We start from the raw sequence: 18,669 nt of genomic DNA, 5'->3' as shown, positions 1-18,669 counted from the left end.
TTATACAATCCATGACATCATTATGAACAGTGGAAACTACTTTCTCGATAAGGAGAATTTAGACAACAACACTGATACTTGGATCGTTGGCTATTCCGTTTTCATTGTAACACGAATTCAGTATAACATTGACAGATCCTGCCGCTGAAATGATGAACCATCGTGCTTGAATTGGCATGAGTGGAAATGATTTTTGATTTATAACAGCCCTGTTTTGTTAACAAATTAGTTCGTTTTTTTCATCGAATGCTAAGTCCGAGCATTTGTCGTCCTTTCAAAATGTTTTTAAGGGGCAAAAAAAGAAAAAGAAAGAGCAACGATGTTTCTTGTCTTTTATGCTGAAGTTTGCAGAAAAAAATAAAAAATAAAAATAAAATAGAGTGCGACAAAAAAAAAGTGAACGCAGAAAATTTCCCTTTCTTTCTTTTTTTCGTTTCTTTTTACTTACATTACCATAACGACTGTACCCACGATGACGAAATCCAAAAGACGGCATGGAACCAAAGCACCTGGAAACAGACGACCTGGATCAAAATCACCGAATAATGGCGGTAGCAATGCATTTCAACCTTTGAATATGTTTTTCAACAGTCCTCGCTCGAATGGCTATCAATCTATCTCGAACAATGTAATATCAAAAGTATACACACTGCCCCCTCCCCCACACATAGTACGATAGATCGCACTGACAACCGTTGGCTCTTCGGTTCGTAGGACGTGATAAGTAGGAATGACAGTGATGATCAGCATACGGCTTATTTTTCAAGGTCACCGAATCCAATGAGTCCTCAAGATGTTGCTATCAACATGGACAATAACAGCAGCAACAACAACCATAACCATGGTACAACAAATAATGGTATGATGGGTTATACATCAGATATAGAAACAGCTAGTCAAAGTCCGGTAGAAGGGGATGTATGTTTTCCGACACCGAATAAAAGAGAAGAAGGAGGCATTGATTTTGATGCGTTAGAAGAGTTCATCAGCCAAGAAAAAAAGGAGATTGCAGAAAGCAGAAGGACAGACAGTACTCATACAGCAGCCTCAGGAATGCCTCGGAGGAGGAGATTGTCCACTGTTGATAATGGTAGAAGATACAGTTTATATGGTGATAGAATGTTGGTAAACTACGTTTCGCTGTCCCCCCCCCACTACCCCATATCGCTGCTTGATATTGAAACCCCTTTCTTTGTTCGTCTTAAACATATGCATCAAAAACGGACTGTGTCCCCCCTTTTCCTTATGTTAGAATGCCGCCGATAAGATAGATACAGATCTGTATCGCGTCAGTTTTTACTCTACAGCAGAAATCACCACTGTTCATTCCCGCTCCATTAGCGAGATACCTGAATACAACGATCATGAGACACTCTCCAGCATGTTGAAAAAGGGCTGCTTTTGGATTGATATTCATAACCCGACAGATGCTGAAATGAGGGCGCTCGCCAAAGCTTTTCATATCCATCCGTTAACCATTGAAGATATATGTATGGAAGAACAAAGAGAGAAATGTGAAGTATTTTTGAATTACTATTTCATCTGTTTCCGAAGCTTTGATCAAGACGAGTTTTCCACTACTTATTTACAACCATCAGCACTTTATATCATTGTCCTTAAAGAAGGTGTCTTGACGGTAGGTACCCTTTTTTTTTTTTCTTCTGCCATTTCCCTTAAAAAAAACAACGCATCCATGCATTAGAAGACTTGTTGCCAGTTCCACTTTTTTCTAAGAAGCAACTCTTCTGTAGTTCCATTTCAAATGTATGCCTCACCCTCACAACGTTAGAAAAAGAATCAAGCAGCTGAAAGACTACATCAACGTCACACCGGATTGGATTTGTTACGGACTGATGGACGATATCACCGATTCTTTTGCACCACTGATACGCGCTATCGAGTTTGAAGTGGATTCTATAGATGAATTGGTCTTGATTTTGAAAGAATCGGAACAATCCGATATGCTTCGTCGTATTGGCTATTGCAGGAAAAGAATGATGGGCTTGTTGCGATTATTGAGTTCAAAATCAGACGTCGTCAAAACGCTGGTGAAGAGAGGCGAAATAGCACCCGCAGACGGTACGCGGCCTGCTTTGAGTAAAGAAGTAGCATTGTATTTAGGCGATGTGCAAGGTAAGTTTTTTTTTTTTTTTTCCACAAAGAGATGGCACGTAGGCAAAAAATGTTTAAAACGAACGTTTCCCAACGGATAGATCACCTCATTTCTATGGTCTCTTCTTTGAATCACTATGAAAAAATTTCATCCAGATCCCATTCGAATTATCTGGCGCAAATATCCATTGAAATGACTCAAACAAACAACGAAATCAATGATGTGTTATCGAAACTGACGGCTTTGGGAAGTATTTTGGTTCCTATGAATCTAGTGACGGGTGCTTGGGGCATGAACGTACAAGTGCCTGGTCAGTATCAGGAAGATCTCACTTGGTTTGCTGGCATTATCACTACCATTTTAATCTTTTGCGTTATTTCTACGATTTTGATGCGATACTATAATATTGTTTAAAAGGCTTACCACAGTCTATCCTGAGACTTTCTTATTTCTTTTTTTTTTGTAAAATATCATTGTTGGTCGACGCAAAGACACGTAAAGCCAGATTCCATGGATTTTATTCATATCACCCATTCCATGTTTTCTTACATTATTCCCACTCTTATTGCGACTTTATATATATATTTCTTTTTTGGTTCTGTACAAAGCAAGTCCATGTATAGCCTTGTCTACCGTCCATTGATGAACACAATTGGATAAACAATGTTTCTTTTTTTTTTTTTATATATACATTTGGTATGTACACATCTTTATTTTTCACATGAACGTAATGTGAGTGTATATGGGGTTTTATATATAAAGTTATATGCAGAAGGGTTAATATGTTTTACAACAAAATAACTCGTTTCTTTCTTGCCATTCAATGACAAGAGAAAGAATAAAATTATTTTCTAAATATTTCTTTTGTTTTCTATAGTTATACAAAAAGAGATACAGAGGAGAAGAATCTAGGGGAGAAAGATTTAGTGGGTAGCTCTGTCACCGATATCGATGGGGAGAGGAGGGATTTCACCACCTTCACGGACACCGAAGAGACGGAGACGCTTAAGACCACCATCAGGAATCAAGATGACCTTGGCGTGGGTGAAAGCCTTGTCGGTGTGAGGCAAATCAAAGTAGAAGAGATCATGAGGACCAACGGAAGAGGGTTCGATCAAAGTGGTCCATTCAGCATTTTCTTCAGGGACATCCTTGTCAGAAACGGTAGCCTTCAAGACAACCTTGTTGGGGTAGTTACCACAGTAGTGAGAGGTATCAATGACAGCCTTGAGGATGTGACCCTTGGCACCCAAGCGGACGAGGACGTGATCAGTGTGTCCAGGAGTACGAGAACGCTTGGTTTCCCAACCGTCACCCATGTTTTGACCACGACCGGGCAATAAGATGTTGGAACCAGGAGTGTAGTGTTGGTTGGAGACTTCAACGGCACGACCACCGTTACCACAGAAAGCAAGATCGACAATAGCACTGAAAAAAAAAAAAGACCATTCAGTTTCCCATTGTCTCGATTTTCTCATTTTATAACAACCACTTACTTCTTATCTTCGGGCCATTGAGGAGCAACATTACCGTAAGCACGGAAACGAGCAATACCACCATCAGGAATGTTGTTGACACGGAGATGGGTGTAGACAGCGGTTTCTTCCTTCAAGACAAAAATGTTGTGTTGAGTGGGAGGCAATTCTTGCTTGGGCAAGAGTTCAGTCCACTTGACATCAGCAGAGTTGGGGTCAACACCATCAGGGATGACAGCACCATCAACGGAAGCAGCAGGAGCTTGGTTACCGGTGAAGTAGTGGGTATCGACATCGAAACCCTTGAAAGAGCCAGAGAAACCGAGCTTGATGATAGCCCTATCATGAAAATGAAATTGATCAAAGTCAGCTTTTTTTCTTTTTTTGCACTGTGTTCTTATCCACGCTTCATCCTTCTATCGATGTAAAAATACATACCAATCGTAGTTGGGGTTGTGTCTCTGGGTTTCCCAACCGTCCATCCAGGCACCAGTTTCTATTAGACAAAGAAAAAGTCGGTTTTGGTGAGTCATTCAGTGGCCCTGACCCCAATCACAAACAACAATGAAGAGATGGACTGGTACATACCAACAAATTTGCCAGGAGCATGAACAGGAGGAAGAGGGTTGATCATGTTGGAGGCAGCAGCGAAGAATTCGTTGGTGACAAAGACAATCTTGGAGCCAAGAGCAGAGGAAGCAAGATCTATATATCACAGTGATCAACAGGTAAGTGCATCGAGAGTCAACAGAATTGCATATATCCAAGACAATAGATCAACGTTACCAATGCATTCGGCCAAGGGGGAGGACTTTAATTGTTCAACTTCAATACGAGAAACTTCGGCTTTGGTCATTTTTGTTATTCTTTATGATTTATGTGAGGAAAGAAAGAAGAAATGCAAAAGGATAGATTGGAATGGATGGTATATATACTTTTTTTAACTCCTCAGAAAAAAAAAAAAAAAAAAAAAAAAAGAGACAAACTACTGTTACCCTGTTCGTCCCCTCTTTTCAAGCTGTATTTGATTTCTTTAAGGGCTTTGGTGCTCGTATAATGTTAGCATTTTAATTTTAAATAGAAACTGTCCAATCAGTGCTGAAAGGTAAGGCTATAATCGCTAATTTAGACTTTGAAATAAATATACCATCTCCCCACACCCGTCTTCTACTTCGAGACAAGTGATGTCACAAAAAGCAATTTTACCAGAAATTTGGGTGACACGAACAAACCGAGAAAGGGTATTTTTTTTAAAAGAAAAGCAAAGTAGTTTTCTATACTCTTAAGACTTGTTCAATGTATTTTATGAGAATATCCTTTTTTACGTAAAGAAGATATTTCTGGAAATGATTAGAATGAATCAATAGCGAATTCTGGTCTCTTTTAATAGTAAAACTATTCATTACTTTGGACATGACAGATTCATTTGTCGCAAATCATTTAGAGAAAATTAGCCTTGTCCTTGATTGGCTGAATCCTCATTTTTTATTCTCACAAATCATATATATAGCAAGGAACGGGTTTCCTATTTTCTGTTCCTGAATGACACAACAGCAGCATGCAAATGGGCACAGACTTTTTTCTATCCTTAAAGGAGAAACACAAAGCTTTTTTGTACCTTTTCTTTAAAAGGCAAGAACCTAGATCTTCTTGCGTTCATGTACTACTCCTTCTTTCGATGGAAGCCCTCTTATCCCGCTTTTTACTCTCTCGTCGATGGTGATAGAAACGTGCTGTGCTACATATTACTGAACTGAACAAAACAAAAAAAAAGAAAAGTAAACAGCGCTTTGTTTCAGAAAGTCAAGTGTCGTGTAAGCTCAAGATGCATCTTGTTTGATTGGTTGATGGAATACAGTCTTCTAATTTCTTAATTGCCAAACTTCGTTACGTGATTTGCATACCAAATACACTTTCTAAGTCAAATAAACTCCGTATTTCTCTCAAAAAGGGTTAGTAGTATAACGCTTGAAATGTATGTCCAGTATGATTAAAGGGGGTGATGATGAAGGAAAAGAGTGATTCTTATTGTTCCCTTTCATGGGAGCTGCTTACTTGACTATCAGTCTATCAGCATGCTTGTGCGTTTCTGTTGAAAAGTCAAGACTTTGTTGTTATTGAACAAAACCACTACTCTTATTGGGGGGGGGGGTTGGTACAAAGTAGCAATGATAGCCAACGAAGGTTTGGGCTCGATTTCTGTAAGCATGGAGACAAGGGATTCAAATCTTTTATTGACAGACGATGTATTGATTTGTAATATCTTTCAAGAATAACGTACTGGAAGTAGTAGAACGTTTTTTTTTTTTGTTTTTTTTTATTTGTTTCTGTTCATCGCAGACATTGCTTGCTTTTGAGAGAGCACCTCATTTTTGTTCGTTTGGTATCCGCTTGACTCTGTTAAATCAAATGATGGAGACATTAAGAATTTACTTGCGTGAATGTTTACATCCTCTACTGCATAGGGTGTTAGGCACTGCTCAACTGTTACAGACATTTGTATGAATCTACATCAAGTGAGGCAGAGACTGTCCACTTCTTTCCTTCTTTGACATTGAATGTGGATAAATTTATCATTGATATCATCAAACGATATCATTTCATTCATGACATCTGTTTTGTTCATGCCAACATTTTGGATATGTATTACATAGGCGAATGACCATGGTAGTATCCTATCCATGGGATTTCTTTCTGCTAATGATGTCGTTTCTTTTGGTTTTTTTCATTTTTTTTTTTTGCCATTTGCCATTTGCCAATGTGCGAGACAGTCTCTTGCGATATTTGGACAATCCAAGCTTATACACATCAGGTTAAAATATTCCAACATACATGCCCCAGCCATGATAAAGTTATCTGTATGTGTTTAAAGTTTTTTGTTTGATAGACAGTGTATGTCTTTCCCAACTTTTTTCTTTTTTTTTTTTTCGCTACCGTTTTTCCGGCAAAGCCCAGCAAGAACTAGTTATATGGATTTTTCCTATTTAACGAGTCAATAAAGTCAGCTAGTTTTAATTATTATTTGTCTCTCATTTTAGGCTTATCGCGATGAAGATCATGCAGAGCGATAAAGCAACACCATTGCAAATATGTTGGAGGTCGCAGATGTAAACGGAGAAATCAGTGCCGTACGAGACTAAAAAGAAATGGGACGATATACTTTCAGGAACCATTGTCACGAAACGCCACTTCCATCCCTCGGCTTTGAAAAAGTGCCGTTCATTTTGACAAGGCGGCGAAAGTGTTGCTTACGGAAACGCGTGATTACATAATGAATGCATAAGCGGCATGTGCGCTCTTTTGGGGGAGCAAGAGGTTTTAAGAGAGACACCGATTTGGGGAATCGGTTAAAGGTAGATACGTTGATTTTGGTAGGTCCCGTATCAGCTCGTTTGGAATGCTTTCTACTCTTTGGGGGGGGGGGTGCGCGTTGATAAAACGCTTTGTTTTCTTTTTTCATGTCTGTTCTTGGACAGCCTAGCTTTTTTTTTTTTTTTTTTTTTACTATGTTTCATTTTCATCTAATTCTCTCTCCCCCCCCCCCTGGGATTAGTCTCATATAAGCTTCATTGTTGTTGAGTTATAGGCTACTGAAAATGGCAAACAGAATCTTATTATTTTCCACCTCCTTCCTTGTGTGTTTGTCCCGTCTATTGTGATCGCCCTTCGACATCCGCTCTCCAGCAATATAAAAATTAGAAACAGAGCAACACAACGTTTAATAGTAATAAAATTACAACTGTACTATATACATGAACACGGTACAAATGAAGATATAGAAAATAGAAAACCAGATAAAAGATAAAAACGGGAGAGGGGAGGGGTTTAGAGCAAAAGGATGTAAAGATAATAGATAAATTGCCTGGACACAAGGAAATGGTGGGACAGTGCTGAACCAAGGTCCATTGTACATAAGGTTGTTATACTATGTAAAGAGAGAAACCCAACTTGATAAGTTTGCAAGTGAGTGAGTGAGTGTGTAAGAGTGTGTAAGAGTGTGTAAGAGTGTGTGTGTGTGTGTGTGTGTGTGTGTGTGTGTGTGTGTGTGTGTGTGTGTGTGTGTGTGTGTGTGTGTGTATGTGTGCACGGTGGAGAAAAAGATATATATGTATATGTAAGGTAAAAGATAAAGAAATTATGTACGTAGAATGAGAGTTGTTCAAACAAGTAAGGAAATAAAGAATATATACATATATATATAAACGAAAAAAAGTAACGCTTAATTTGCTTAACAATAATAAATCTCTATAATATCAGTCTATAAAAGAAGTAGGTGGGTTTGGATCGATAATTCATATAAGTTTGCTTAAATACCAGATCGAGGTCTTTGATTTGTTGAGCATTTACCTTCAACAGAAGGCTCTGGCGGTACGTTATTCGGTGTGACAGCATCCTTTTCCATGTGTTCTTGCTGCTGTTCCTGTTCCTGTTCCTGCTCTTGAGGCTGCTGTTGTTGCTGCTTGAGATGTTTACATTCGTCCATTTTCATAGACTCCCAGATATCCACATTGGCATGTATCTGATCCACAGTAAATTGCATCTCTAAGAGAAAAGCATGAGTATGTGTGTGTGTGTGTGTGTGTGTGTGTGTGTGTGTGTGGGTTTTTTTTTCCCCCTGTAAGTTTGAACAAGTAGAGTTCTTACCTGGAGTCACCTCAGTCACAGCAACAAATAGTTTCAAAGCAATAAATCGCTTGAATGTGATTTGGAAATCTGTTAAGGGTATCTTGCCTCTTTGGTTTATCGGTAAAACTGGCATGCCCAACTCTCTTTCAAGGTCACCTTGTTCGAAAAATTCTTCAGCAAGTATTTTTGCCCACCGTTTAGCGGATTCAAATGGTCTCGCCTAATCAAATGAAGGGAAGTGGCGTGCAAAAATCAATTCATCTATCCTATTTCCCTGTTTAAAAAAGCGTGTGGTATACCTACACAATTACTGATATCCGCGCATTTTATCAAAGCACCACATAGTAATATTTTCTCCTTTTCGCACACGCTTGCATCAGAAAAATCAATTTCGTTTTTTCTTAGTCGTTCCGCTTGATCCTTTATTTTTGAGACATATTCATCGTGCATGCTCATGTCCGTCGCCAAAATACTGTTCACGACAATCTTTCTAAAAGCTATAATTCCAGCGAAACAATTTTACCAGACAGAGAAAAAAAAAAATATTTTTTTTTTTCGGTTAGTTTCGCTTTCAAGAAAAAAAAAAAAAAAAAAACCAGAAAATGATACACTATGCAAAAAAGAAGACGATTGACTTACTGGAATATTCAGGGTTAGCACGAAGATCTGTTAGCTTTCGAAAACAGTTGCTTTGCATCAAATGATAGAACGACATTGCATGAAAGCTTTCCAGTACAGATTTATCGTTATAAAGGATGGCAAGCGGCGTAGAGGTGTTGATCTATTCGAAGCAGGAAGTAGGGGGGGGGAGGGAGCTTGAATTAGTAAACATTTACGAAATCTCGATAAATCATATTTGTGATTTAATTTTCACGAATCATACCATAAAACTATTATTCACACCTGGATGTCCAACATCATGACCAATACTCGCCATAAGTAGGGCAAAAATATCGAGTGGTTTCATCAATTTTTGGATACTAGGTATGCCGTCGTCATGATGATTTTGTGTATTTTGAGTGCCGCTGTTGTTGTTGCTGAGAAGCTCGCAATCCGAACACATTGGTTCCAACAAACCCAATTTGCATAAGAAGTAGTAATTTGCTTGCAGTACATCAACAGCATGCTTGAAATTGTGATAAGGATTCGTACCATGATAAAAATTACAAATGTCAAAGATAAAGTGATACAGATCAGCTAAAACGGGAAGACAGTCAAAAAAAAATTGTGTGAGCACTTTTTTTCTTTTTCTTTTTGCTCGGCTGGAGAGGAGGAGGGGCGAGCGTCAAGGCGCGCACACGCAGGACTTGTGCAACAAAACTCCTTTTTTTCTTACCATCAGACACGCGAAGAGGCTCAAGTTCATCAAAGGTCGTTAACACTTGATTTAGAATCATAAAGACAATTTGAACCAAATCTTTAAAGTCAAGATCAAGAGGTAGGAATTCCCAACTACAGATTTGCGCTTTCAAAAACTCTTTTCGGTCACTGAAAACGGAAATAGAGCCCAAAAAAGAAAATAGATCAGTAAATAGACAAGGTTGTCGATCATCCTACAAGTTTGTAAGATCTGGAAAAAGTGGATCCTTTACCTTAACATAGATGACATAGATGATCTTCGTACACTGGGCTTTGGGGTATAATAATCAGCAACAAGCTTCGACAACCTAGATTGTGTGCAACAGACAAATGGAATGAGTGTTATGTGCGTCTAACGACAAATAGGCAACGGCGTTTCATATCTCCCATTTTTACCAGTGCTCATGAAAGACACCTTTAAGACGTTCTTTGAATTTCAGCCAGACTTCCCCTTTTGAATGGGTATCGTTTTCTTCGTGTTGATCCTCTGGCTCTGACACTCGATTCACTTGGTTCAAATGATCAAGCGTCTTTTTGCTTCTATTCCGTTTATATCGAGTAACATTCTGTCGAAATTCCCATGTTGGTACAGGTTAGTGGTACAGCTTTGATTAGTTGGCTCAAGCGCTTTATAGTGAGTTTACCAGAAAGAGGGTTTTAATCACATCTTCGGATAATGGCTTCAGCAAGTAATCAGCAGCACCTTCTTGCAGGCACTTGACCATGAAGGGCGGTGACTCACATTCAGAACACACTATTCAAACAGACAAAAAATTTTGGAATAAGTTGATTGTCCCATTCACGAGGGATAACTGGTTATGCCGCTTCAGTATTTTTACCAATGGGAACTACATTCGTTAAAGTTTTATCTTCTAAGAGGCTAACCACGTTCAATAACAGATCTGGACATTCTCTGTCATTGCGCAAATTGCAAGATTCTGCATCGATTAAAAGTAGTGTACATGTCGTTCCATATTGTTGCTGATTTTTCAGTGCTTCGATGATATGGTTTTTGCTGGTTTGCACAATTACTAAAATACATAGGTAAGGGAAAAAAAAGAAAGAAATAATTAATTCGTTTGCCCTATCCTCAGTTGACTCACTTGACAAATCGTTGCTAACCATTGTCAAATTGAGATGCCAGTGAATCGAGAGTGGACTGTATATTCTCTTCAGTATTATGAAAAACCACAACCGTGCAGTTGTTTACGTTTGATCCTTTCATCGTTCCACTTTTTTTAAAATCAAAAATACTGTTGCACTTTCTATTGAAATAATCAAAACAATTTTGTAAAGAAAATGGTATATATTTAGTCTTTCTAGCAGCGATGAACTGACAGCGTAATTCACACTTTCAATAACCCATCATTCCAAGGATGGCATGGAGTGAAGGGATTTATACGCACATATACGACTGAAAGAGTTTTAATCAGAATACAAATGGTTGGATATATTGAGACAATCAGAGCCAAAACTGTCGTGTTTGAACTGTATGCTTTTTTTTTTGCTGTCTTTGCTTTGTTTGCTTCTAAAATAATGTAGAATCAAAAAGTTTAGGGCAGATAAAAAGAAGGTTCGCTAAATTGTTGTAATTTCTTAAAAAAAAAAATAAAAAAAAAAAATGAAAGACAGACAGAGAAAAGAAGGAAAGAAAAAAGAAAAAAAGGTGTAATTTAGACCCGCCCCGCTTCCATTAAAGTGACAACCCACCTGCTCTTTTGATTGGTTGCAACGAGAGACATCAAAAAAAGCAGCAGAAACATAACGCTGCTTTCAGTAGCCGCTTTTTTGCTCATTCTAAATCGTTTTTAGTCATCCTTTTAACTTGGGAAAAAGGCTGTTATTTTTTTGTTCATTCAATTTAGCGGAAATAGGAGTAAAATATGAGCAAGAACTTGCCACCGCTATATCTTTTTTTTTTTTTTTTTTTTTTCCTATTTGCGCGGCCTTCTAGAAAACATCAGAAGAAATGCGTTCTTTTATTTAGCGTTTCATCGCGTGATAAAGTCTTTTTTTAATTTCAAATAGGGAAATAGCTCTAATAGACAGAAACTCATTAGTTCCGCTTTCTGTTACTGCAAAGGAACACCAAAAAAACCATGCGTTTCTGAATTAGGTAAATAAAAGCTTTTTTTTCTTCTTGCAATGGGATTTTAACCGAAAATGGACATTAACCAATAATCAATACGCATATGAGGGCTACTATGAAACGAGTAGTCATGAATTGATACCAGCGTACGTATTCTTTTTTCCAAACATTTCCATAGCTGTTGATTTCAAGGATCATCCATCCGAGCGAGAAGTAGTCCTTTATCGTGAAGGCACCCTCACCTTCTGCTCTATGTCGTAGTCATCAGCCATATTTTGAAACAATTCGTGTTTTGCCATATTCACAGTAAGGCAGAAAAAGCTAAATTCCATCTGTGTATACGCAGTATACGTCGTAAAAAGCAGGAATCATTGTTTCAGAAGTAACTCATTCAAATCTATAACTGTACCCGTTTACATGTGTCAATGAAAGCTCTGTTGAGAAAGGAAAAAAAGTCCACCTCAGCTTCCTTTATTAGCTGACCGTTCTTTAAAAGAAACAGCGATCTATTGTTTCAATTGTGGCTGGTGATGGTAACCCGAACGATACAACAGGGGGTGGGAGGGATGAACCCATAGTACATCTGTTCTCATTCTTCTTTTAAAAACGCGCTATGGAGGATAGATTAGACCGTGCGTTCCGAGACATCCCTAGTCAATAAAGCTCTAACAATTTTGTCCCAGTGTGTGATAGAACACTAGTTACTACATTTGCGCGAACACGACGTGAAAGAATGCGTAAAAGGAAGAGCAACAATGCCATTTGATTTGCATCTTTAAGAAGAAACATTTCCATCATTCAGCAAAGCAGCTGTTGAGAGCAACGATGTGATTTGCCCCCAGACAGCGTGAGGAGGACCGATCCATGAGTGAACCCTTCTGAAACGAGATGAGGAAAGGATCAGACTAAAAACACTGACTTCTAATAGCTCCAAGATCGTAGTCCCTGGTCGCCCCCGAAAGCAGTTCCCGAAGAAAAGCAAAAATGCTGAGCTGGAAGCCGTCGTCAAAACGCATCTGCTTTGGCATCCACTGTAGAAGTATTGCCACAACTGAATGTTTGTTAAGCTGAATCTCAAACGGACGATGGAAGCGTCACCCATCCCTCTCCCTGCGCAAGAAGTGTCCAGCCCAATGCTCATTGAAAATACAAAGTGAATCTATTTCTCGTCATCTTTGGCTCGACAAGGCTCTCGTTTGCAGTGCTATGAAAAAAAAAAAGTTCCTTTCGCGTATGGCATTCCCGCAAACAACCCAACCACAGATTCATTCACACCCAGAACCATCCAACCACATTCGAAAGAACGTTCTCTAAATGGGCAAAAGCCGAGTCCGTGCATTATTGGATAGAGAAATTGAAATACAAATTAAAACATGATTGGATGTTCTCCTTCTTAATGTGGGTTTTGAAAAAACAAAAAAAAAAAAAGTTTGCCTTTGCACTCGAGCCCCTCTTTTTTTTTTTTTTTTTTTCTTGCCTCCTTTTTATTATCTTAAACAGCCGTTACCAAATGAATAGAGTGACACGATCAAGTAGCCGTACTGTAACTAAATCACCTTATTTTAAAAAAGAAACAGCAGTAGAGGGGATTGAGGAAAAGAAAAGGACAGTCACTAAAAAAAAGACAACCAAAAGAAAGACTGCAACAACAACAACAGTGGTAACAGCAGATACTGCGGATGCGCTCACGAAACTGGTGCCTGATCTGCTGGATTTTGACCTAAAAGTCCTGTTTGTAGGCATCAATCCCGGGATCATGAGTGGGTCGAGGGGACACCATTATGCAGGCCCTACCAATCATTTCTGGCCCTGTTTGTCTGAAAGTGGCCTCGTGGGCATCGACAACAAGGTAACTTATGCAGACGATATCCATATGCCCGCTCGTTATCGTTTAGGATTTACCAACTTGACAGCAAGAACAACACGTCGAGCTTCCGATCTAACGCTTAAAGAGCAACAAGAAGGAATACCCGTTCTGAATGAGAAATTGGAGAAATATCGACCCAGAGTCGCTTGTTTTGTGGGGAAAGGCATCTATGAGATTTATTCAAACCAAAAGTGCAAAGTGATGGGATTACAGCATGGCCGATCTATACCATGGCCGACGGGAGATGGCGAAACCATATTTTACGTTATGCCCAGTACAAGTGGCATCGTATCTGCTTACCAACGGCCGCAAAGGATCCAGTAAGTTTTCATTTCAAAGGAAAGCGTCGTGGAATTTGTCAGAGTTTTTAAATATACATTCTCCATTTACTGTATAGATTCTTTCAAGATTTGTATCAAGTCACTCAGCAACAAGATAAATTATATCCTCCATTGAAGCAAGAAGTGAAGCAAGAAGCCAAAGAATCAACTCTCCTCTCTTAGTCCATTTTATTTTCTCACATGTATCATCATTTGTGCCTGCTATACGCTTTCCTTACTCTCATTTGTATAGATTCATAAAACCTTTTAGAGTCGAAATGATTCCATTTTGTAAACCATGTAAAATAAGTTCAAATTATATCTGACAGTACGAACCCATCCACATCGTCAAATATTTCTTTCATCTCGTTGTCCGGGCATTTTAAACAGTTGAACTAGTTGACTAGGAATATCAATAAAAAGCAAAACTAGCACTCATTTTCGCATCGGAGCGCACATGATAAAAGCCTTATTTCGAAGTTCCTAATTGCTAGATACTCACTGTTGTCCTCTTCACCGACGCAACAGAGCTCTGCTAAGGAAAAACTTCACTGATCGTCACCCATAAGAAACGAGGTTAGGCAAAGGGCTCATTATCTCTGCGTCAAGAAGAAACAAACCCAAAAACAAAGTATCGATAATAAACTGATACTATCAGGCAACTGAGCGCTATTAAAAGTTGACCCATCGAGCCGACAAAGCGGCTCCTACTACCTTCTTTCTCCAAAACTACTCTTATAAAAAGTTTGTCCTGGCTTTCACAGCTGACACCCTACCGAATCTCTTTTTGTAACAGCCGTCGTCTCACCAGACAGTATCCTTTGTCGAATGGCTCAAATGAAGCGAGAAATCTTTTTTTTTTTTTTTTTTTTTTTTTTTTCTTTTTCACTTGTAATAAACAGCTGAAAATAATTAAGCTGAGGCAGGAAATTTTATTACAGCAGCAAAGCCGCAAAAATTTTGGGAGAAACAAAAACGCAAACTGGGCTTTCTTTTTTTTTTTTTTTTTTTCTGGCTTTGTCATTACACTTGTTTATTTCAGCCCTCATGTCAGCAATAACACGGTTATGTAAGGAAATTCTGTTGGAGGAGTTTGGACCCTTCGTATCAGTAAGTATATTGTTCTTTTTGGTTACGAAAAAAAAAGCTGCTCTAACTGGAATTCGTGTCTCTACTTTTGCCTTGTTGCAAACATCAGGAAGTGGGTCGTCAAATGCTTCTGAAAGGTCGTTTAACAGTGGGCGATCTTGTCCGATTCACGCAATTGACGCAAAGACAAGTACGTGAAAGTCTTGTTGTTCTCATTCAGCACGGTATCACCTATTTTTCAGAAGGAGTCGAAGGCAAAAACGAGCCTACTTATTACAGCACAGACGCAGAAAAAATCACCATGCGTTTACGTTTTGGTCGTATTCTGCGAGAAGTAGAAGAACGTTTTGGTGAAGAGGTATGTCTATTCAGAAACACTTCATGCTACCATCTTCATGGACCAATAGACTAAAAGACGCGCTGTGATGCTCTATAGGCACAAATGATCTGTCGATTGCTTATGATAAATGGAAGAATGACAATCAAAGGCGTTCGAAAATGGGTTGTAGAGAATGATGAGCCAGAAGGTAAAAATACATAAAATGGGAGCAATGTGTAATATGGCAGCGGAGCACTTATTCGTCATCCCTATGTGGTTTTTTTTTTTTTTATTTGCATATGTATATTACAGACATCGATCGATACGAGAGGTCATTTCTTCAATTAGTGTCGAGCAGATATATTGCAGCCGTATTAGCTGAACATACCCGATCTAAAATGGATCGTTACCTGGCAGCTACCGAAAAGGAAACTGAAAAATATACCATCATGACATCGAAAGATTTACAAAATATCAAGAATTCAGTCAAATCACAAATGGCAGCTGAAGAGGAGACCAAAGAAGTGATTGGTATGAAACGAAAAGCCGTCGACCCTTTGGAATATCAGCGTAAAAGGGCTGCATTGGGTGACTATGAACCCTATGCCGCAACAGCGGCTTCAAACAAAACAGACAATGATCTGGAAGAAGTTGAAATTGACGAACGCATCTTCTTTGCTGTCAACTTTGACAAGTTTAACATGTTATTCAGAAATGAGTCTGTCGTGGACTTTGCTACAGAACGTATCAATCGTACAGCAGGCGAAATCGTCAAGGCTTTCTTTGAATATGGCAAGGATAAAATGTTTTCTTTGAAAGAAAACGATTCACGTACGTGTGTCGAATGTGATGACCTTTTTGTTATTCGAAGCACACACTTATTTCTTTTTTTTTTCCATTTCTCTTATTCATTGGTTCAATATAGCTTCAGCAACCCCTATACACATCGCCAACATGGTCGCTGATACAGATATTGCTTCAAGAAACGATATAAGTCTTCCAAAAGACCCCATAGAGCCAAATAAGAAGCCCAGCCTACAAGAGATTGTCCGTGGATATATCACTTTGTTGAGAACCGATGCAGCAGGTTTTATCAAATTGAAAGACGAAAGAGGCGCTAATCAGTATGCCGTCAACTTTGAAAAACTACGTAATACAATGAAGCGTAGGATGTTGGAAGGCCTTATTAAGGAGCGTTATGGTATTGCCACATGTCGTATTTTGCGCATCTTGATTGAACGTGGCAAACTCGATGAAACTCAAGTGACGAAACTCGCCATGTTAAAGGCGAACGATGCCAGAGAAAAGCTAGCTTTACTCAAGACCAAAGGCTATGTCGAGATTCAAGAAGTTCCTCGTTCAGCAGATCGTGCTCCCAGCCGTTGTTTCCATCTTTGGTATGTGCCGTTGGAAAAGTGCTACGAAGAGTTGTTGGTCGATTGCTACAAGACAGTGTGTAATTTACAACAACGAAAGACGCATGAGTTGAAAATTCGCAAAACATTCATTGAAAAGATCAACAGAAAGGATGTTGTAGAGAACCCGGAATTGTTGAGTGAAGAAGAGCAGAAAGAAATTGCCAACATAGACAAGATCTTGGAACGTATAGAAGTTTCAAAGTCAAGAGTTGATTCCGTCATAATGATTTTAAGAGACTTTTAATCTATCCACCCCCTCCTTCCTATCTATCTATTTTTTATCCTTGTAAATATATACTTATTCTCTTATCCATCGTAAAATGCCTTACGTCTCATATTCGAATGAATATTAAAAATTGTAAATTACAAAAGTTTATAATAACCACAAGCATGCCTTCCCATTTATCTTGAGCTGTTAGGGGATAGATTCCATTCATGAGATTTGTTTCTTGACTTTTTCAACTCGTTGCACTGGTAACTGCACGCAAATCTACGCGCTGATTTATTATCACGGTGATACGCGCGATTTATTTGATCTGCAACCCTCCCAAACGCCCCTTTCAAATTTCCTTATTTGAGAAGAGGGTGTAAGAAATAAGGAAAAATAATTTTTTAAAAGGGGCAAAAAAGTGGTAGGGCAAATGAAGACCTGATCCAGATTGGTTATTTGCATCTTCATCAACCATGTCATTGGCTAACACAACAGCTGAAAGGGAAACCGCAGTTCAAAGGGAGAACACACTTGATAGTGCTCAACGGGAATTGTACAATATCACCAGCACCACAACCGATTCAGATCCTCCTCCATCCATATATCCACGCCAGCAGCAGCAGCCACAGCAGCAGCCACAGCAGCAGCAGCAGCACTCATCAGAACAAGAAAATTGCTTCGATGCCCTCACTCCCACTGTTAAGAAGTTAGGCGATACAATGAGAGAGATAGAAAGTCAATTTCACCAACTGAAAAAAGTCAACCATTACCTTCACGAGTTTAACAAGTCGTTTAGCGCTTTTTTGTTTGGTATGGCCATTAATGATACAACCGTGACATGGACGAAAGCGCCGACAAAGGAAGCCATAGAAGAACACAAAAAAAGTCTAAAGAAGCTTCGTGAAGCAGGTGAGAGTAATCTTAACTGGGGGCAAGTTTTCCATTACGACTGACTTGTTAAAATATTGACTCTGTCACCATAGAAACATCAGACACAACAATACCCACACAACAGCAAGCAGGCATATCTTCATCTGCAGTACCGACACATTCTCCTCGAAACGAAAATAATGCCACTGCACCAAGCAACAGCAACAGCAACAGCAACAATAGCATTTCTAGAAAAAGAAAACTTATACCCAGTTCATCTGCTAATGCTAATACTGCGAAACGACGACCAATAAAAAGGGTAAAATTAGAAATAGGTCACCTATTTTTAAGAAAAATAATATTAAAAAGCAATTATTATGATTGAAACAGATTAATATCAAAGGCATTATCAGTCGGCTGCCACTAGCATATCAAGAAAAGACAGTAAGTATTTGAGTATACCTCAAACTGGTAGTTTCATTAAGCTTAAAAAGAAAAATGGGTATTCAACGTCGTTTGTGAATTAGGAAAAGCGAACAAATATGGAGAATGTTTTGAAAGTACTTGAACTCTTTCCGAAAGGGCTGTAAGTCAACAACTAAACACATTTTCTGTCAAGGCTTCTAGTTGAGTTACTTAACGTCTGTTGACTGTCTATAGAACTCTGAACGATCTGGCTAAGGAATCAAAATTGGCACAATATAAGGTGACAGATTGTATCAATGCTTTGCATAGGGCGAAACAGGTTGATAAAGTTGCACAAAAGGTTAGAATCATAATATTGACGCCTATTGTCAATGATGGATCGTTATCACTAAACTCTTGCTTTTCCTTTTTAGAATTCACGCGCATTATTCGTATTACCACCAAAGCTATTCAATGAGAATATGTAACCCACTTGAAGCTCACTCCA

At 38.8% G+C, this 18,669-nt stretch overlaps 6 protein-coding genes across 6 annotated transcripts; 4 read left to right on the top strand and 2 right to left on the bottom strand.

The window, feature by feature from the left end:
* Nucleotides 1-387: 387 nt before the first annotated feature.
* Nucleotides 388-2,830, top strand: BDF20DRAFT_882497 (uncharacterized protein). Its single transcript, XM_053081727.1, has 4 exons — nt 388-1,125; nt 1,253-1,636; nt 1,752-2,133; nt 2,214-2,830. Exons 1-4 carry the CDS (start codon nt 781-783, stop codon nt 2,525-2,527), a joined length of 1,425 nt encoding a protein of 474 aa, XP_052934123.1. The 5' UTR covers nt 388-780; the 3' UTR covers nt 2,528-2,830.
* Nucleotides 2,711-4,564, bottom strand: BDF20DRAFT_882493 (allantoicase). The gene is made up of 5 exons (XM_053081726.1): nt 4,375-4,564; nt 4,177-4,293; nt 4,027-4,084; nt 3,610-3,927; nt 2,711-3,541 (listed from the first exon to the last, which is right to left on the bottom strand). Exons 1-5 carry the CDS (start codon nt 4,442-4,444, stop codon nt 3,037-3,039), a joined length of 1,068 nt encoding a protein of 355 aa, XP_052934122.1. The 5' UTR covers nt 4,445-4,564; the 3' UTR covers nt 2,711-3,036.
* A 3,038-nt stretch (nt 4,565-7,602) lies between these two features.
* On the bottom strand, nt 7,603-11,182 carry BDF20DRAFT_882488 (uncharacterized protein). Its single transcript, XM_053081725.1, has 13 exons — nt 10,980-11,182; nt 10,696-10,838; nt 10,413-10,604; nt 10,218-10,327; nt 9,970-10,139; nt 9,807-9,881; nt 9,551-9,702; nt 9,098-9,411; nt 8,854-8,995; nt 8,518-8,711; nt 8,233-8,434; nt 7,936-8,130; nt 7,603-7,846 (listed from the first exon to the last, which is right to left on the bottom strand). Exons 2-13 carry the CDS (start codon nt 10,796-10,798, stop codon nt 7,842-7,844), a joined length of 1,854 nt encoding a protein of 617 aa, XP_052934121.1. The 5' UTR covers nt 10,799-10,838; nt 10,980-11,182; the 3' UTR covers nt 7,603-7,841.
* Nucleotides 11,183-13,130: 1,948 nt separating this feature from the next.
* Nucleotides 13,131-14,365, top strand: BDF20DRAFT_882481 (uracil-DNA glycosylase-like protein). The gene is made up of 2 exons (XM_053081724.1): nt 13,131-13,849; nt 13,927-14,365. The coding sequence occupies exons 1-2, from the start codon at nt 13,173-13,175 to the stop codon at nt 14,030-14,032; spliced, it is 783 nt and encodes a 260-aa protein (XP_052934120.1). The 5' UTR covers nt 13,131-13,172; the 3' UTR covers nt 14,033-14,365.
* Nucleotides 14,366-15,556: 1,191 nt separating this feature from the next.
* BDF20DRAFT_823249 (RNA polymerase III subunit RPC82-domain-containing protein) lies at nt 15,557-16,919 on the top strand (the record flags this gene model as incomplete). The annotated part of the gene is made up of 3 exons (XM_053077782.1): nt 15,557-15,827; nt 15,909-16,088; nt 16,183-16,919. The coding sequence occupies 3 exons, from the start codon at nt 15,557-15,559 to the stop codon at nt 16,917-16,919; spliced, it is 1,188 nt and encodes a 395-aa protein (XP_052934119.1).
* Nucleotides 16,920-17,139: 220 nt separating this feature from the next.
* On the top strand, nt 17,140-18,378 carry BDF20DRAFT_653366 (uncharacterized protein). Its single transcript, XM_053075953.1, has 4 exons — nt 17,140-17,795; nt 17,870-18,075; nt 18,147-18,200; nt 18,284-18,378. The coding sequence occupies exons 1-4, from the start codon at nt 17,360-17,362 to the stop codon at nt 18,344-18,346; spliced, it is 759 nt and encodes a 252-aa protein (XP_052934118.1). The 5' UTR covers nt 17,140-17,359; the 3' UTR covers nt 18,347-18,378.
* Nucleotides 18,379-18,669: the final 291 nt, after the last annotated feature.

The sequence above is a fragment of the Mycotypha africana genome, assembly GCF_025528875.1.
Source record: "Mycotypha africana strain NRRL 2978 chromosome Unknown BDF20scaffold_8, whole genome shotgun sequence".
NCBI classification, from domain to species: domain Eukaryota; kingdom Fungi; phylum Mucoromycota; class Mucoromycetes; order Mucorales; family Mycotyphaceae; genus Mycotypha; species Mycotypha africana.
Note: the sequence above shows the minus strand (reverse complement) of the source record. Positions and strands in the feature narration are given on the sequence as shown.

Bases quoted from the DNA above. Each gene is read 5' to 3' on its own strand.
- BDF20DRAFT_882488 (XM_053081725.1), bottom strand. From the start codon at position 10,798: ATGAAAGGATCAAACGTAAACAACTGCACGGTTGTGGTTTTTCATAAT. The intron at 10,605-10,695 runs GTTAGCAACGAT...TATGTATTTTAG, and splicing joins GGCATCTCAATTTGACAATG to TAATTGTGCAAACCAGCAAA. The intron at 9,412-9,550 runs GTAAGAAAAAAA...TTCCCGTTTTAG, and splicing joins GCCTCTTCGCGTGTCTGATG to CTGATCTGTATCACTTTATC.
- BDF20DRAFT_653366 (XM_053075953.1), top strand. From the start codon at position 17,360: ATGTCATTGGCTAACACAACAGCTGAAAGGGAAACCGCAGTTCAAAGG. The intron at 18,076-18,146 runs GTAAAATTAGAA...TGATTGAAACAG, and splicing joins AACGACGACCAATAAAAAGG to ATTAATATCAAAGGCATTAT. The intron at 18,201-18,283 runs GTAAGTATTTGA...TTTGTGAATTAG, and splicing joins TAGCATATCAAGAAAAGACA to GAAAAGCGAACAAATATGGA.
- BDF20DRAFT_882497 (XM_053081727.1), top strand. From the start codon at position 781: ATGAGTCCTCAAGATGTTGCTATCAACATGGACAATAACAGCAGCAAC. The intron at 1,126-1,252 runs GTAAACTACGTT...TCCTTATGTTAG, and splicing joins TATATGGTGATAGAATGTTG to AATGCCGCCGATAAGATAGA. The intron at 1,637-1,751 runs GTAGGTACCCTT...ACTCTTCTGTAG, and splicing joins TTAAAGAAGGTGTCTTGACG to TTCCATTTCAAATGTATGCC.
- BDF20DRAFT_882493 (XM_053081726.1), bottom strand. From the start codon at position 4,444: ATGACCAAAGCCGAAGTTTCTCGTATTGAAGTTGAACAATTAAAGTCC. The intron at 4,085-4,176 runs GTATGTACCAGT...TTTGTCTAATAG, and splicing joins TGCTCCTGGCAAATTTGTTG to AAACTGGTGCCTGGATGGAC. The intron at 3,928-4,026 runs GTATGTATTTTT...TTTTCATGATAG, and splicing joins CACAACCCCAACTACGATTG to GGCTATCATCAAGCTCGGTT.
- BDF20DRAFT_882481 (XM_053081724.1), top strand. From the start codon at position 13,173: ATGAATAGAGTGACACGATCAAGTAGCCGTACTGTAACTAAATCACCT. The intron at 13,850-13,926 runs GTAAGTTTTCAT...TTTACTGTATAG, and splicing joins CAACGGCCGCAAAGGATCCA to ATTCTTTCAAGATTTGTATC.